The sequence below is a fragment of the Melitaea cinxia genome, chromosome 11 (genome assembly GCF_905220565.1).
Source record: "Melitaea cinxia chromosome 11, ilMelCinx1.1, whole genome shotgun sequence".
Taxonomy (NCBI): Eukaryota; Metazoa; Arthropoda; class Insecta; order Lepidoptera; family Nymphalidae; genus Melitaea; species Melitaea cinxia.
The window spans coordinates 2,770,552-2,789,327 of NC_059404.1; the positions used below are offsets into that span (position 1 = coordinate 2,770,552).

General features: G+C 34.5%; 1 protein-coding gene across 1 annotated transcript; it reads left to right on the plus strand.

The window, feature by feature from the left end:
• Positions 1–5,832: 5,832 nt before the first annotated feature.
• LOC123657999 (peroxidase-like) lies at positions 5,833–16,552 on the plus strand. Its single transcript, XM_045593477.1, has 12 exons — positions 5,833–6,031; positions 6,856–7,099; positions 7,733–7,941; positions 11,015–11,188; positions 11,940–12,133; positions 12,254–12,455; positions 12,685–12,882; positions 13,191–13,374; positions 14,017–14,244; positions 14,556–14,619; positions 15,237–15,435; positions 16,323–16,552. The coding sequence occupies exons 1-12, from the start codon at positions 5,833–5,835 to the stop codon at positions 16,514–16,516; spliced, it is 2,289 nt and encodes a 762-aa protein (XP_045449433.1). The 3' UTR covers positions 16,517–16,552.
• The last annotated feature ends 2,224 nt before the right edge of the window (positions 16,553–18,776 follow it).

The following is an 18,776-nucleotide window of genomic DNA, read 5'->3' on the forward strand; positions in this document are numbered from 1 at the left end:
TAAATGAATAATACTAATAAAATATCGATATATTTACTAGATAACACAAATATAAAATAAATTTGATACTTGAAATACCAAGAAAAAAAAAATCGGAAGTAAATTCTTTATTTTTGCTAATTATGTTTGTATGATAACATTTTATTCACTAATTTCAAATATTTAGTAATACATACAATAACCAATATAAGCTTGATTAATATTAGCTTAAAAAAAATAGAATCTATATATTTAAATTTCTTTTCAATATATAACCGGGAAGGCGGAAATATGATGACATGAATTCTAATACCTATAGATATATTTTTTCCTTATATTTTGATTTACTTTAGACGTTTATTATAATAATATTAATTCAGATATCCAATTTTTTTTACACAATTAGGTCGGCAAACAAGCGTACGGCTCACCTGATAGCAAACGATTACCGTTTATATCTGACTGCAACACCAAAAGCATCGCAAGTGCGTTGCAGACCCTACCCCAAATTGCTCCCTGAAGAAAAATATTGTATTTTTTTTTGTAATAGGCGTCTATTAACTTCTATATAATAACTGATGCTGTGTAGTTACGGCATTAAAGAATATAGCCACCCCCTCTCTTCCCGTGGGTGTCGTAAGAGGCGACTAAGGGATAACACAGTTCCACTATCACCTTGGAACTGAAAAAGCCGACCGATGGCGGGATAACCATTCAACTGCTGGCTTTGAAATACACAGACCGAAGATGGGCAGCAGCGTCTCCGATGCAACAAAGCCAGCCCTGCGGTCACCAACCCGCCTGCCCAGCGTGGTGACAATGGGCAAAACGTATTAATATAGATACTATTATGACTCCTAACTAAACTGTCAATTATTATATAGAAAGTTAATAGACAATAATAAATTTAGAAAAAAATTTAGAAATTAATAGTTAATAATAAACCGCGATAAAATCCCAAAAAAGTTGTTTCAGTGAGTAAAATTCGCGTAAACATTAGAAAACAATAAGTTAATAGACGCCTGATGCAAAAAAATTACAATATTTTTCTTCAAAGTGTTGTCCCCTACTAGACGCTTGTTTATCTAGGTATATGCATTTTAAAATTATGTGATTAGAAATATTATATTTATTCTTATGCACGTTAAAATTAGTTATAATTTTCTTAATCACAAACAAAATAAGTCACGTTACGATATAATAATTTAGATACAAAAAAATATATATATTGTTACCATATTGTAATATTTATTTTTTATTTTTTTATTTATTTAATATTGTGCTGTGTGGCTACGGCACTGTGCTGTGTGGCTACGGCACTAAAGAATTTAGCCACCCCCTCTCTTCCCGTGGGTGTCGTAAGAGGCGACTAAGGGATAACAAGGTTCCACAACCATCTTGGAACTTAAGAAGCCGACCGATGGCGGGATAACCATCCAACTGCTGGCTTTGAAATACACAGGCCGAAGACGGGCAGCAGCGTCTTCGGTGCGACAAAGCCAGTACTGCGGTCACCAACCCGCCTGCCCAGCGTGGTGACTATGGGCAAAGCACATGGGTTCACGTTATTTTTGGCGTGAACTTGTGGAGGCCTATGTCCAGCAGTGGACTGTATAGGCTGTAACGTAACGAAATATTCGGAAAACCAACAGCACAAATAACAACACATAGCAAATTGAACTAAACAACATTTGGCTAATGAAAGGTCTTCACGTATAAGAACTAGTACATAAATAAACATATCATGCGGACAGAGTAGTTGCACGTCAAGATATTATTACATAACCTTTTTGAAACATTACATATACATATATCAACTAAACAATGCAAAGAAATTCTGGTTCAATAATCGCCTCGCCACCACCACACCCGAACTGAATACATCAAAATCGCTCTGTCTACACAGATTATTTAAGCCTTTACTCGCGCGCCACAGGAAAGCATTTTGACAGTAATTTGTGGATACCAGAGGTAGTTGAATAGGTGTATAATGCCGTACTGATTTCAATGGTACAATGAAATTAATTTTAGAAAGTAGTTCCGGAGAGTTAATTTTATTAGTAATAAGTTTTATTAAAAAAATAATGTCAGCAATTTCACGACGTTTGTATAAAGGAAGCAAGTGGAATCGTGCACATTGATTAAGGTAAATAGTAGAGGAGTACGGTAGCTTTAGACGATAACACAAAAACTTAACAAATTTCATTTGTAGTTGCTCGATTCTATTTGTGTACTTTTTATAGCGGGGATTCCAGATCTCTGATCCATATTCTAAGATACTCCTAACAAACGTGCAGTACAAAATCTTAATAGTTTTAATGTCCTTAAAATTTTCTGAAGTTCGCATGATGAATCCCAGTGCTTTCGAGGCTTTCTTAATCATTTCATCAATATGCTCATCGAAGAGAAGCTTCGAATCGTGGATCACCCCAAGATCCCGCACTTTCGTAAGTCTCTGTAAATTATGACCCTTTAGTCGATATTCTGATGGAATGTGGGCTGACTGACGACAGAATGACAAATGTGAACACTTAGATGGATTAAGGTCCAATTTATTTAATTCGCAATAATTGCTCAACAATATGAAGAACAATAATGCAAAAAATATCAAATAATCAGAACTATTGTTGACCATTGTACACTTCAAGAGGTAAAAGGTTCTTGGAAATATAGAAATTAAATGCATTTTTACTTAAAAAATTTTATAATACTGAAGGTATTTTTATATGTTAATGTAAACAATTTTTATTATAACTGATACCATTTTTTTAACCAACTACCAAAAAAGGAGGAGGTTCTCAATTCGAATGTATTTTTTTTTAAATCTTCCTAACGTACATATCTGATTAACATAATATTGAACCAAATAATAAGCTATTAAATACTTAATTTTTTAATTAAACAATAAAGTGTAATGTACTTAATTTAATTTAAGTGTTATGGATCCTTCTGATAATTTTTATTACCTAATTATAGTGAAGTTTTATTTGTAACTAGATTTTACCCGCAGCTTTTACTCAAATTGATTTTTTTTTAAATAAAAATATTTGGTGTTACTTCTAATATCTTCCAGAATATGTGTTCTAAGTTTCATGATATCGATTAAGTACTTTTCGCGTGATACTGTAACAAACAAACTTACATTCACATTTATAATATTACTAGCTGTGCCCGCGACATCGTCCGCGTGGAATAAAAAATAATAATAAGAAATTTCTAAAATAAAAGTAGCCTATGTTACTCCTTACTTTTTTTAGCGTGGGGAAAATCCTCATGGACACCATGGATTCAGACTATTACTGAATAAAAACCGCCACGTGTGTCCGCCTAGGCGCCTATGTGGCGGGGTCGCGGGGACGTTATAGCATGCTTCCGCAAACCACACCGGCGCTTGATCTTGCGGGCCCAACGCGGTGCAACGCACCTCGAAAGGCGCGCTCGAACACGAAGCGCACTTTCCGACTTGGGACCGTGCAATGCGGACGACGAATCCCCCGACCGATCGCCCGCTGGTCCCCGCCCGCCCACCGTGGCCTATGGCACCGCGTCCCAAGGACGCCACCTCCTCGCGCCGCCCCGGCGCCCCAGGTCTAGCCCGGGGTGGACAGTGGCAACCGGAGTCGACAAAGGCCAGGGTGGCCACGGCCCACACACACAGGCTGACCGCGGCCTCGACGCGAGAGCGCGCTTTCGCACGCCTTAGGGCGGGCGAGCGAGCCCACCCACCCCGTCCTCCACGTGGGGGAAGGAAGAACCAACCCCCACGTCACCACGCCGTCACAGCGCCACACACTCTACCTCACCTCCGTGCCAACACACCTGCGCTCACAGGTCCACTCTGATGACCAGAGCGGTACCCGGAGCGCATCGCCTGTGGTCCGCGGGGGTCCGAAGACTCCTACCACCCGCAGTCGTTAAACCGCAGGCGGCGTTCCCTTATCCGCCAAACGGGAACCGCGCCCAGGTAGAAGTCCAGCAACTCCTTCCTTTGGGGCCTAGGCCCCAGACCTAAGTCTGAGGCCTAGGCCCCAAGAGCCAGGGATGTTACTCCTTACTACATCAGCTATCTATCTACCAGTAAAATTCCGTCAAAATCTGTTCAGCCGTTTCAGAGACTAGCCGGAACAAACAGACTGGCAAAAATTGTGTTTAATTTTTTTTTTATTTTGGGTTATGTACCGTGTATACATCCTATTTAGTAAAAATCGGTTATTTTATTCTTACAATCAGACACTCCAATTTTATTTATTTGTGTAGATTAGGGATTAGTGACAATTTTTTGTGTAAGAAAGTTTAATGTATAGTATTAAATTAAGCACGGAATGTAGAAATAACAGTGATATATATTTTTTTCAATCGGGCATAAATAATTATATTAACTTTTTGGTATCATTGTATCTGATTTTTAAATACCTTTATCTTGTTAGAATGAGTAAATAAAATAACACACGTGCGGTAGGTCTTGGACTTGTAAGCACGTTTACTATAATTAAAAAAAAAACTACATATAGTTTCTAGGATTTGGTTGTTTTTTCAGGGTAAGTATACATATCACAGCAGTAGGTGGTTTTGACTTTAAAATAAAAATGTTTATAAATCGTAATAATTTTCGTTTCATTTACATTCATGTCTGTACTACAATCGTGACATCTCAATTATTGTTTATATGGCATTTAGTTGTGCCAGTCTGGCACAACTTGCCCTGATTATTTTGTCAAAGTCATGTAGAATGGAGTAAACAGGATGGTCGTTCGTCGGTTAATACCTTGAAATAATGGTAATTCATTGTTTGATCATTTTCATATGGTGCGATTGTTGCGTGTAGTCGCCAAAATACCGTTTTAAGTGGGCTTATAACCCGCTTGGAGAAGATTTCTTCATTTTTACATTGTTTCTGGTCTGGTCGTATATCATTTGTGGATCTCGCCACTACACCTCGGAGAGTACGTAAAGCTATCAATTCTGGTTGTTACCAAATATACATGATAGCATAGAAAATACCCTTGCTTAGTAGTTTCACGTTAAAGGCAGGCAGTTTTAAACATTTTTTGTTACGATTTAATTTTTTTTTATGTCACTAGGTCGGCAAACAAGCGTACGGCGCACCTGATGGTAAGCGATTACCGTAGCTTATAAACGCCTGCAGCACCAGAAGCATCGCAAGCGCGTTGCCGACCCAATCCCCAATCCCCCTAGGAGCTCTGGTCACCTTACTCACCAACAGGAACACAATACTGCTTAAAAACAGTATTATTTTGCTGTGATCTTCTGTAAGGTCGAGGTACTACCCCAGTCGGGCTGCTCCATATTTTGAGCAGGAAATTCCTGCTGTGCCCTACCTCAGTTAAATATAGTTATAACAACAAATATATTAAATATATTTTACACCTTATAAAAAAAAGTATGATAGATTACACTTTAAAAGTCTAAAGTTCATAAATGAAATGCAATTATTTAGGGAATAATTGCAAGAAACAATGAGTAATTCTTATTTGTAAATTCTTATGTGTTGTAAGTTTTCTTAGATTTATTACTCTACCAATCAGATTATGAAAGAACGTTTGACGATACTGAGAGCGTTATCCAAATACTATTTCTTTTATTAATTAACGCAATATACGTGACATGATAAGATGACGCCATATTTAATTTATAACAATAAGAACTTTATTTTTAACCTGTACTTTTTTTACTGATTATTAGGTTACATAATTTTTTAATTTTTTTTTAAATGTAATTTAGGTATATTATAGACCAGTCACTTGAGCTAAGGTTTTGAGCGAAAGAGGATGTAGAATTTTTTTTAATTTAATTTCGTGATTATTAAATATTGTGAGATATTTACTCGTAAGGATGATATCAAAAAGGACTGTACTATCCAGCAGGAACATTTTAACGATTTTAGTGTTGCTGTACTATTTTGGTGCTTCAGAAAGTTGTTGTTTGGATTCCAGCTTGGATTATATTTTTGAAGATATTCTATCAGATGTGTGTCCAATTTTATCAAGTGCGACATCTAAAGTCAAAGATTTTTTTCTTTCCTCGTCTTCAGGTATGAATTATTTTTATCAAGCTTTTTAAGTGCACCACTTTATTGCTAAGAATTTATGGTCCATATACGTATTTTCGGAATCGTAAACGTACGTTAAAAAATTAAAAACTTTAAATTTTCACGAATAATAAAAAAATAAGTTATTAATGACGTAAAAACAGTTAATTAAATATTGCACCTGTAGACTCCTGTAATAAGGATTTAAAAACTATTTATGCAGTTATTTAATGCGAATATATTTTTAATGCAATGTTTGGCTTGATGTCATTTTTCGTAAAAAAAAAGAAAGACTAAAAATATACTCATTAGGATAAGATATATTTTTTAAGAAACTGTTTTGTTTATACGTAACTGAATTAGGTTTTACGATTCGTATGAATGGACACTTACTATGTCTTACGATGTCAACTATATGCGTTATTCAATTTATTTGCATACATACCCATTTCGTCATTCCATTTCATCCAAATAAAATGTATTTCATCTTCAAAAACTGTTATGAAATGGCGATAAGATTCACAAAAAACACTTTTGCTTTTGCACTTCAAAAAATTGGCGATAAGATTCTGTAAACTATAATGAATGCTTAAAAGCCATTACTTTCAGTAAATAAAATAGTGTACCTTAAATAACTAATATATGTTTTTTATAATAATTAATTAATTAAAAAAAATTACTTATATGAAAGAGTTTTATAGCAGAAAATGTTAAAAATAGGGTCGATATAATAACACACATTTATTAAAACTGCGCATTCTTGGAATCAATATAATAACTGGCAGTAGGTACTATATCGGCATAATGGCTCTAATAACGTATTTCAGAAGAAGACTGTCTCCTACCATCCGACCTGATCTCAGACAGTCTAAAATGCGGACGCGAAATCTCTCGAGAAGCGAAGAAAAGAGCTAATCGTCTGGTTAAAAATGGCGTCTGTCTGGAGGCCTGTTCTCCATCGCTCCACCACTTCTTCTCTTCGAAGCTACCCAGTGATATCAAGAAGGCATCTGACATCTCCAATGAGTTGATCACAGCGACTAAGATTATGCAAATGAAGTTATGTTCGACGTAAGATTTTTTAACATTTAGTTGATTTGTAGGTTGTTTGATAATATCGGCAGGAGACCACGGAATTGAGATAAGTAGTATAAATAAATAAATATCTACACAATACACACATTATACTTTAAAAAAAAAGCAAATCTTGATAGAAGGAAACGAATTGCATGTTTTCTGAGTTACGCTGCTTAATTGCTTCTTTTTTTAAATATTCTATGCATTGCTGAAGAAAGAAGCAACGAGAAATATATATATATATATAACTTGGTCGGCAAACAAGCGTACGGTTCACCTGATGATAAACGATTACCGTAGCTTATATACTTCTGCAACACTAGAAACATCGCAAGCACGTTGCCGACCCTATCCACAATCCTAATCAGGAGCCCTGGTCACCTTACTCACGACAGGAACACAACATTTATTGAAAACAGTATTATTTAGCTGTGATCTTCTGTAAGGTCGATGGACTACCCCAGTTGGGCTGCTCCAAATCTCCATCATATGAAAGTTTTAAAAAATAATTAAGGCTTACCTGTGTTATGTTAAATTTCGAGCCTTTGTTTGTTTATTATAGTCGATATTAACGCTCGTGCCTTACACGAAAGGCATTTTATCTTTTACTTTTATTTAAATTTTTAGGACAGATGTCACTCCAAACACTTTCATATCGTTTTTGGAGAACCAATGCGTGAAGCCGAGTGAGTTATACTGTAAGCCAACCAGCGTGTCTTGTATGGGCTCTGATAAGTACCGCACTATAGATGGCACGTGTAACAATCAACGACACCCAGCGTGGGGCAGGCGAGGCGCTCCATTCACTAGGATTACAACTCCAAGATATGCGGATGGTTTGTATACTTCTACTCACATTTTAAGGCAATATTATCATTACTTTGCTTTTTGGGATATAGTGTTTGCATGTACCTATAAGAAAATCCCACAACGGATTTTACAATTATCTTATATTACAATACGTCAAACTTACGTACTTACTTTGACGACGCGTTGGCCCAGCGGTCACAGCACTGGCTGTTGCACTGACGGTCGCGGGTTCGATCCCCGCTCACGACAGACATTTGTATTGGCCATGTAGATGTTTGGCGTGGTCTGGGCGTTTGTGCTTGTGTATTGTGTGGTGTTTCCGGACCCCTGACACAGGAGAAAATCCTACTGGGGGCTGTTGAGTGTGAAGCGGTTATTTATTATTTATTTATTACTTACACATTGGGCATATATAAATGCAAGATACCTTGTACTCTAAAAAAAAACCTTCTTGCAATCAACAAATGTAGTCGAATTATATATCCTCTTTCGTACCTATAAAAAAGTTCACAAATGAAAATGTGTTTGCCGTGACTAAGAACAACAACAGATGGCCTTGAATTGCCTTGCCCACAAATTAATTCCTCAATCGATATATATCTACCTAGTTTAGTTCCACTGTATCAAAGAAAGTTGACCCAGTAAATATTTCACAATACTAAATGGGACGATGTTAATTTTTATGATAATTAAACAAGGCACTCGGGAAAATGAATAAAAACGTAATCAAATTATAATATCATAACACTGTAGGTAGGTCAACTGCCTATTGAAGTACTCTTAGGTGACTGAAAGCGAAATAAAAATATAATGACGTAGTAACTATATAATATATGGTGAAGCTTATGAGGCTTTTAGGACACACCCTCGCAACATACATGTCCGAGAATTTTGGTAGGTAACATTGCTTAATCTTAACACAAATTGTCATAACATAAAATAGAAGAAAATATGAAAGAATACATTAATTTACTTAGCTTTAAAATCTTTCCCGACATAAATTATGTTTCATTTTATTCATTAAGGTGGATGGATGTGTTTTTCAAAATTGTACGAAAGAGCCGCGTAGGTCGCTGAACAGTAGCTATAATTTAAGCTTATTTTTTTTATTTTATATATATATATATACTACTTACTAATACTAAATATGGTTGTTTATGAAAGCAACGTAATTAATTTTATTATTTGTATTAGACACCGGTTGTGTGATTGTCTTGCTCTTTGGCATAGGCCTCCACAAGTGTTCTCCACAACGATCGATCTCTTGCTATCCTCATCCAGCATGGTCCTGCTACCTCCTTGATATCATCCTCCCACCTTCGATACTGCCTGCCTTTACTTCTCTTATTATATCTAGGGCACCATTCCGTCACTTCGTTTGTCCACTTTTCTGTCCTACTTCTTGTTATGTGTCCAGCCCATTTCCATTTCAGTTGTTTAATTTGGGATTTTATATCTTTAACCTTAGTTCGTTTTCTGATTGTTTTTAACTTAATTTTATCTTTTAATTTTATTTTGAGTATGCTTCTTTCCATTCGGTGTTGACAGGTTTCTAGTGATTTGATATTTTTCTTTGTACAACTTTATGTCTGACATCAGTAGGTCATGCTTGGTAGAATGCATGTATTAAATATTTTCTTTTTCTCTTCTATTGGTATTTCCGAGTTTTTCATAATATCTTTTAGAGCCCAGTATCTCCATCCTAGGTTTATTCTATTTTGAATTTCATTTGTTGTGATGTCTGTTGGGGATATTATTTGACCTAAGTATGTATATTCATTTACATATTCCAGTTCAGCAGCATTTTCAGGTTTAATGGGAATTTTGATGTAATTTGTCATTAACTTTGTTTTACTGGTATTTATTAATAATCCTACCTTTTCGCTTTTATTTATCAGTTGTTCGATCATAACCTGCAGAATGTTTGGATCACCACATATTAATATAAGATCATCTGCGAATCTAAAATGATTTAGTAATACTCCATTAGCATTAATACCGTATTCCTTCCAATCCAATTGTCGAAATATATGTTCTAAGGTTGCCAAGAACAGTTTGGTTGATAAGGGGTCTCCCTGTCTAACTCCTTTCTTAATGAGAAAACATTCTCTTATCTTTTCCGTGCGTATTTTGTCTGTCATATTTATCTATATGTTCTTTATTATGTTTATGTATTTACTGAGGACCCATTGTGCGGCGAGAGCTTCCCATATTTTCTCATGTTTCAGCGATCAAATGCTTTATTGTAGTCTATAAATGCTAAGTAGTAGTTATTCCATATTCATTGCATTTCTGGATCATTTGTTTGATGGTGTGGATATGGTCGATGGTTGAAAAACCACTTCGAAACCCTGCCTGTTCTTTCGGCTGATTCTCGTCTATAGTTTTTGTTATCCGGTCCAGTATTATCTTGGAGAAAATTTTGTATACGTTTGATATCAACGAAATGGGTCTGTAGTTCGATATATTATCTGTTCTTCCTTTCTTATGAAGTAAGATTATTGTAGATGTGGTCCATTGAAGGGGTATATATTCTGTTTTTAAAATTTCGTTAAAAGGTTTTGTTAGTGTTTCCAAGATAGTCCCTGATACTCCTTTTAACAGTTCATTAGAGTTGTTATCTTCGACGGGTGATATCTCTAATGAACTGTTAAAAGGAGTATCGGGGATAACTTCGTCGTTTATGAACCAATTTTTATAATCCTTTTTTTTGTTAGAAAGGAGATATCTTTAGTGTGGTACTATAATAAGGAAACCAGTATCTGATCATGGAATCCCAGAGAAATCGAGGGAAACCGTCGAAAATAGTAGTGACGACTAATGCGTTTGTTAATTTTTTTCGTCAACTTACGTTGTATTACTTGTCTACGTAATTGAAGTCGGCTTTTTTTCGTTTGCGAGCAAACACAATTATTATTCTATATTTATTTTTAAGTGGATTCATTACATTGATCACAAATAATATACATATACTGTAAAATAAATAGAATAAATAATTCAATAAAAGAAAGTATTATTACTAAGACCGAATATTTTTATGATTATTGTTATATTCCTACATAATTGTATGTTGTGTTTTTTTACAATCAAAATCAACAGGTATCTACGCGATGCCAGTTGCAACAAGCGGTCAACCGCTCCCGAATCCTCGTATACTATCAACGCGGCTCTTTGCAGATCGGTCAATATTCAGCCGCCTGCTAACTCACCTCAACGTTCAATGGGGACAGTTTGTCACACATGACCTTATCTTCGCAGTTATGGAGGTAACAGGTACATACTTTTGTTATTAAAGAACTGATTTGGAGCGGCCCGTCTGGGGAAGTACCCTGACTTTACAGAAGATCACAGCTAAATAATTATGCATTCAAGCAGTGTTGTGTTCCTGTGGTGAGTAAGGTAATCAGAGTCCTGGACGGGATGGGGCTAAGGTGGGCAACGCCCTTGCGATCCTTCTGGTTGCACACGTCTATATACTACGGTAATTGCCACCAGGTGAGCCGTACGCTTATTTGTCAACCTAGTTGTATATATAAAAAATTAGTTGTTTGTTGTTGTAAAGTCGGTTTACGGATGATAGTTTTAGGTGATAACGTCATAAAAAAACATCGATAAAAAATTGCATACTTTTATGAATTGAATGGAATTCTTGTTACAGAATTATCATAATTTTGTATAATATAAAGGAGTTAATTGAAAATTAGATTTTTTCGATAAATTAACATTTATTTATTCGAATTGCTAGCTCTGACGTCACGCGAGAAGAAAGATAAATGTGTTACAAGCCAATGCTTGGGCCGATTGTGCCTCTCTACCGCTTCCGCGCTCTCGCTTGCACGCTCAGGCGGAACGTGACACTTTTTCATGCGTGTACCCAGTGTTCATCGATTTATAAGACGTTATCACGTCAAAAAAAATAACAACTACTAAATTCTAAGGTTACGGGTGTACAAATTTTTGGTTACGGGTGTACAAATTTTTGGTTACGGGTGTACAAATTTTTGGTTACTGTGCATTTTTCCAGATGAGGGTGGCATCCAATGTTGCTTAGGGAATGGTCGAGACGTTCTTCCTCAAGATATGTTGAACGATAAGTGTATACCAATATGCGTACCAGATGATGACCCTTTTTACAAACAGAACGGTATAAAGTGCCTTAACTTTGTGAGAAGTGTCACCACACCTAGAGATGATTGCAGTTTAGGTCACGCGGAGCAAGTATGTTTGGCTTACTATCTAATATAGACCCAAAACTATATTCAGAAATTCTTCTTCAATATTTTTGACGATTCTATACTATCTCATATAACAATTATATCAAATGACTTTATATTTTAGATGAACACTGTAACCAGTTTCTTAGATGGATCGCCTTTATACGGTTCTGATCCAAAACTTGCTAGCAAGCTTCGAACAAAATGCGGTGGGAGATTACGCGAGGATACGAAGAAGAATTGTAAAGGGGGTTTCTTGCCCTCAGTTGATGACAAGCTCGCCGTTTGTGATTTAAGAAATGTATCGGAGCCTTGTTATTTGGCTGGTATGACATTAAAATGTAATTTTTAGAATTTCTTCTCCGCAAGGACATTGTCTTTTGTTATTTCTAACGAAATAAAAATACAACTACAACAAGACATACTCTAGAGTCACAAAGATAAATATGTTTAATTTGTAAGTTCACTAAAGAAAAATATGGAACACAGCAGTCTTACTAAATATTTTCAATAACAAATTCTGAAAAAACAGTATGCGTAATAATATTATTGCAGGAGATAGCAGAATTAATCAAACACCAACTTTGGCTGTCCTTCATACATTGTTGCTCAGAGAACACAACAGGATAGCAGACATTTTGAGTTCGTTGAACCCATTGTGGAGTGATGAAAAATTATACCAGGAGACGAGAAAGATTGTCATAGCGGAAATTCAGCATATTACTTATCAAGAATGGTTACCTCTGAATTTTGGTAAGTTTTTTTTATTATTTAGTATCGCTACCTTGTCATATAATCTTTAAAAGCCTTTTTTTTACTTCACTTTTCTTAGAAAAAATACATTTCAAGTGAAAAAAATGAAAAATGGATATTACAAAAATAAACAATTCCGTTTAAATTGGTCGTAAATTCTGTATCGGAGGTCTGAAAACACATAAGACAAATAACAAACGCCCAGACCACGAAAGCCATCTGTATGGTTCATACATACATTTTTATGGTCAATAATCGAGCAGTTGTTACTATAGACTGAAATAATTTCTTCTCAATTATTTATTCAGGGGAAGGCTATCTTCGCTACTACCGGATATCTCCCACATCTCTCTACAGTCGTGACTACAATGAGAAGGTGAATCCAGGCGTCATCAATGGTTTCGGAGCTGCCGCCTTTCGATTCTTACATACCGTGGTACCTGATACCATAATGAGTTGCCCTGCAAGTTACACAACTGCTTATCTGTATAAGTTAGTTAAATCCTAATCTTTAGATTAAGAAAGTGTCTGTTTCCCAGCTCTACCTTGATCCTGCTTGAAGTGGATCAGCGTGTTTTTTTTTAAATCTTCCAAGCTTTTTTGTCTGCTGTAACTCTATTCATATACAAATTATCATTTACATACTTGGCTATGTGGGAGGGACCAACTGTAATCAAATCGCAGGCCACTCGTTCCCATAGCCAGTCACCACGTCATTAAAAATCACTAGGGCTACCTAAATTTATATTGCCTCTCGTTAATTTACATTTTCCTTTTTACTAATTAAATAATAATAAGACTCATAATTCACTAGCCGGGGCGTACCTTCAACATTCTCATTAACAAATTGTACCTCTTATCACATCACCGTTGCGAAATAAAAATCCCAATGCGTAATCAATTAATTAAAAAAAAAAAAAAAAATCGTCAATCACGCAACTACAACGCTGATTGATTGACGATGATAAGTTTGTTAATATGCAGGGTATAATGTAATGTAACATTTTGAACCCATATTCAGCCAAAACTTACCTATAGTTGATTGAATCGTATGAGATCACATTACAATTATTAAAAGACCTATCTAACATTTTATTGAATATAAATACCTCTGAGAAATGAAAAACGTTTTAGATTAAGTGATCATTACTTCAATCCGGGTTTGGTAGAGTCTACTCCAGAATCTTTTGACGATATCATCCGTGGTATCGTCACCAACCGGGCTGGCGAGGCTGACCCTTACTGCACAGGAGAGATAACTAACTTACTGTTCAAGTCCGACAACAAGTGGGGGCTAGATCTCATCGCTATGGACATACAAAGGGGGAGAGATCATGGCATTGCTTCATATAATGATTACAGGTAAGAAAATTTGTGTGTATATTGTATAAGCTTAATTTTTGTACAGCATCATTTTGGATCAGGGACTTATTAAAAATTGATCGATCGGAATTTAGTAGAGGGATTTTTATATATTTTGGATAATCGCATTGACTAGAAAAGATCGGGTCAGCGACGAAACAGGATATCTACATTAGCAGTAGAATAAAATAGAGGATTTTGATCTTTTCATATGAATAACAGTACAGTACATAGTAAAAAGTATCACATAGTTATTATACAAATGGCCTTTAATTCACATAAAATTAAAATAATATATCTGTATCTTACAGAGAAACATGTGGCTTGAAAAGGGCAAAGACGTTCCAGGACTTGGCAGGTGAAATGTCACAAGAAGTAAGTTGAGTACGATTTTAAGTCGTTTTCAAAATTTTTACCTTTTTTGTTTCTTTCCCATTCTGCGTTAAATTGAAAAATACCATCTGATATATTTTGGCATAATTGAACGTCATTAATTCTAATATACTCCTACTATATATATTATAAATTTGAATGTAAGTTTGTTTGTTACGCTTTTACGCGAAAACTACTCAACCGATCATCATGAAACTTTGTACACATATTCTTGGAGGTAATAGCAGTAACATAGGATACTTTTTATTACAAAAAAATCAATGCGAGTGAAGCCGCGGGTAAAAGCTAGTAACAAATAAATGGAAGCATTAAGAAAATCCGCACGTATTCACAGCGGTTTACTATTATTACTACACTTCCTTTTATTGTATGTAATATTTTATAGCCTGTAAACCATAATAAAAAGGCTTTCTAAGGTATAAATATAATTCCAAGTAATTTTCAAGTCCAATTATGTTCAGGGCTGGTTAATACAAACCTTTAAACATTTTTTTTTATCTCAGTTGTTTTGATAATTTTTTTTTTGTCCAAAGGATATTTACTCAGAAATAAATAAGGATTATAAAATAACATTTCAAAAATAACGGTTTCCTTTACAGCGGATCAATGCGCTTTCCAAATTCTACGAATCTGTGGACGATATAGACTTGTTTGTTGGTGGTGCTATGGAGTCAGATGTCCCAGGTTCCATCCTCGGTCAAACGTTCCAATGCATTGTGGCTGAGCAGTTCTATCGCACTCGTGTTGGAGATAGATATTTCTATGATAACAGTGAAATGCCACATTCGTTCACTCCAGGTATATGATTTTTCTTTCATCATCCTCATAACTTCAGCCTATCGCAGCCCACCGCTGTACATAGGCCTCGACAAGTTCGCGCCCGACATTATGGCGTGAACTCACGTGTTTTACCCATAGTCATCACGCTGGGCAGGCGGGTTGGTGACCGATTTTTCTTCATAAATACCTATCTCAAAAACTTCAACAAAACAAAAGCTTTTTATTCACAAACACCTTACATTCATCACACAAACACAACGACAAACGCCCAAACGCCACGAACAGGAATCAAAACCGCGACTAGCAGTACAACAACCGTACAGTACAACAGTACAGCGATGTGACCACTGCGCCAACGTGTCATGAAAAACGTTCTGAACAAAATGTTCTAAAATATTTCTAGTATAACATAAGACCAGTCTAATTGCTAGTATAGTTTTTCGTAAAGTCATCTCTGTATTGTTTTGATATCATTCAAACATACCACATCTACTTTGAAACATAAAAAGAAACGCCAATTGATGCCAATAGTAACCGCATTGGGGTTACGACGTAATAATTTCGACAGAAATTAGAAATATACATACAGCCGTAATTTTTAATGATAGTTATAAATGCCTCGATATTTAAGTCAAAGAAAATTGTTTTAGTCATTATTTAAAATTATACCTTATGTAGGTGTAGGTTCTACTCTTTATATCTTGAAATTTTATTTTATTTATTTATACGTTGTGTTATGATCGCGTATTTTTTTTACACAAGAATTTATTTTCATGAATGTATTTGGGGAGTTAGCTGATGAAACGTGACGAGAGCGTTACGAAAGTTGAGATTGTTATATTTTAGTAAAGATAGAAAGTTTTACTTCAATCGTGTGGTCTAAAGCTCACTCATTTTTTTCACAGATCAACTAAAAGAAATAAAGAAAGCGTCTATGGCTCGCTTAATCTGTGATAACACAAATGTCAAATACATTCAGAAAAAGGCATTCGAATTGGAGAGTTCCTACAACCCGAAATACAGCTGTGATGATTACAACGCCATACCCTATGTAGATCTAACAGCTTGGAAGCGGCCTAAATTTGAATTATATGACTGAAGATTTTATTTAGAAAAAAAAAAAAAAAAATTATATGTTATTATAATGTTGTTGAAACTAAAATTAGATTTTTATATGAATGGTCTTTTGAAATTTATTTAATAATAATAACTATAAAAATCTTTAACTCAGAAAAAAGTAAAAACGTAATTAAAAATTAAGACAAGAATTTATTATTTGAATGTAGCAATATTGTTATAATTTTATTCTGAAAGTGGCAATGATGTTTGTGTGATAAAAAAATAATGTAATTTATTTATATTTAAGTTATGTTAATAAAATACCTTTGAAATCTTTATGTATGTTTTATTATTGTAAAATTTTAATAAATCATTACATAGCTAAAATATAATTTAAAAATTGTACTGCGTACAAAATCAGACTAGTTACTAAAAATGCTTACATAATAACAATGTCGAGTGATAAAAATCACTGAAAAAATGTATACACAATTTGTGAGTAAACAATATTAAAAAAAAAATAACAACAGGAATGAAATAACAAAATAATTAAATCTAAAATCGAATACGTATGGAAAAATAAAATTACCTAATTCTATTTACTTAAATCGTATAAAAATGTAACAAATGAACAATCATAATAATCATTATATATTTAAAACAATATTTTCACAAAGACCTACATAATAATACAGACCATAAATGTTTCTCATATCCTAACTCATTGAAATAAGCGTGCAGAAGTAACATTTATTATATAATAAGATACATTTATTCACCAGATCAGATTTATGGAATTTTTAGACCAAGATCGCTGATGTCATTGTCACGTATTTTGAAAAAAAAAATATAAGAGTTCCATCTACAGCTTTAAAAATAGACAATCATAGACAACAGAGAATATCTATACATAATCTATAGATCTGTGTTGTTGAGTGAACAACATGGTTTGATGTCCGAGTACTGTCAACACGTTATTAAAACCTCACAGTCAAACTCAAACATCTTTGACTGTAGCTTTTGAAACACACGCTTTTGTTACTCTTATCACTTTTACTATCACTTATATAAATTAGCACTGCCTGATTTTATTATGTTTAAGACGCTGCTGCCCGTCTTCGGCCTGTGTATTTCAAAGCCAGCAGTGGGACGATTATCTCGCCATCGGTCGGCTTTTTAATTTTTAAGGTGGTAGTGGAACTGTGTTATCACTTAGTCACCTCTTACGACACCCATGGGAAGAGAGGGAAAGGCTATATTCTTTACTGCCGTAGCCACAAAGATACTCGTATAGTTTAAGAAAAAAAATTATGTGGTGTCATGGGACACCAGGTAGGAACAAAGTTCCTTCGGATAGTATAGAAGCAACACAATTTGAACAAAAAAATGTTGGATTTAATATATATTTTCTAGTTCTTGATTTTTTTTTTAATTTTGTTGATCGGTTTTTAATTAAGTACATAAAAGTATTTAGGAAATTTAGTATTTTAGAAAATAACAAATACCGTAAAATAAAATAAATCAAACATAATAATAATAATAATAATAATAATTCGAACTATCAAGTGAAATAAAAAAAACATAATTATGTCTTTATTTATTTTTGTCGACAGTATAAAATTACATAAATAATTTAAAAAAGTTAATTAGTAATATTTTAGTTTTACAAACGTCATATTATACAGTCGTGTGACTAATATTACGTCACTTCCGTTATATATTTTTCTTACGGTTTTAGTATCACATTTTTTTCAGTTCGGTCAGTTTGTCAAGCCTGCCGTAAGGAACTTCGTTCCAATATTTTTAATTAAGTGCTACGCGTTTTCCGGGTACACAGTAGTTTCATTACCCTGGCTGCATTGACTGAGAAACACACATGGTCAAAATTTTAAAGATTAATGAAACTAGTCACGTGTACACTGTCATTTATCAATAAAGATAATTTAAAATCACAACACATTCCAATCTTAAGATACTTTTGTATATTTGAACTTATGTATAGCTTATATGAGTCTTAAAACAAAGGCACTAATGATTATTCGACAATAAGCGTGGTATTTGGGTCATGGGTGATATATGTAATGATGCATCACATAAAGTAGATGTGATGTTTGAGTAATGGTGCAATGTAACATTAGTCAATAATAAAAACAATGTAGTTTACCTTTTAAATATCTTTTTGAGTTTACACATAAGAATCAATTTTTCATATAAGGCCCCCGGTATGAAAAAAATATGAAGCGTAAAATCTACTGAACGAATGACATCGTTACATTTTTAACGCCATCTATTAGATATCG

Coding starts and splice junctions, on each gene's coding strand:
- LOC123657999 (XM_045593477.1), top strand. CDS start 5,833: ATGATATCAAAAAGGACTGTACTATCCAGCAGGAACATTTTAACGATT. Junction 12,134..12,253: donor GTTTAGGTCACGCGGAGCAA/GTATGTTTGGCT, acceptor TTTATATTTTAG/ATGAACACTGTAACCAGTTT. Junction 14,620..15,236: donor CAGGTGAAATGTCACAAGAA/GTAAGTTGAGTA, acceptor TTTCCTTTACAG/CGGATCAATGCGCTTTCCAA.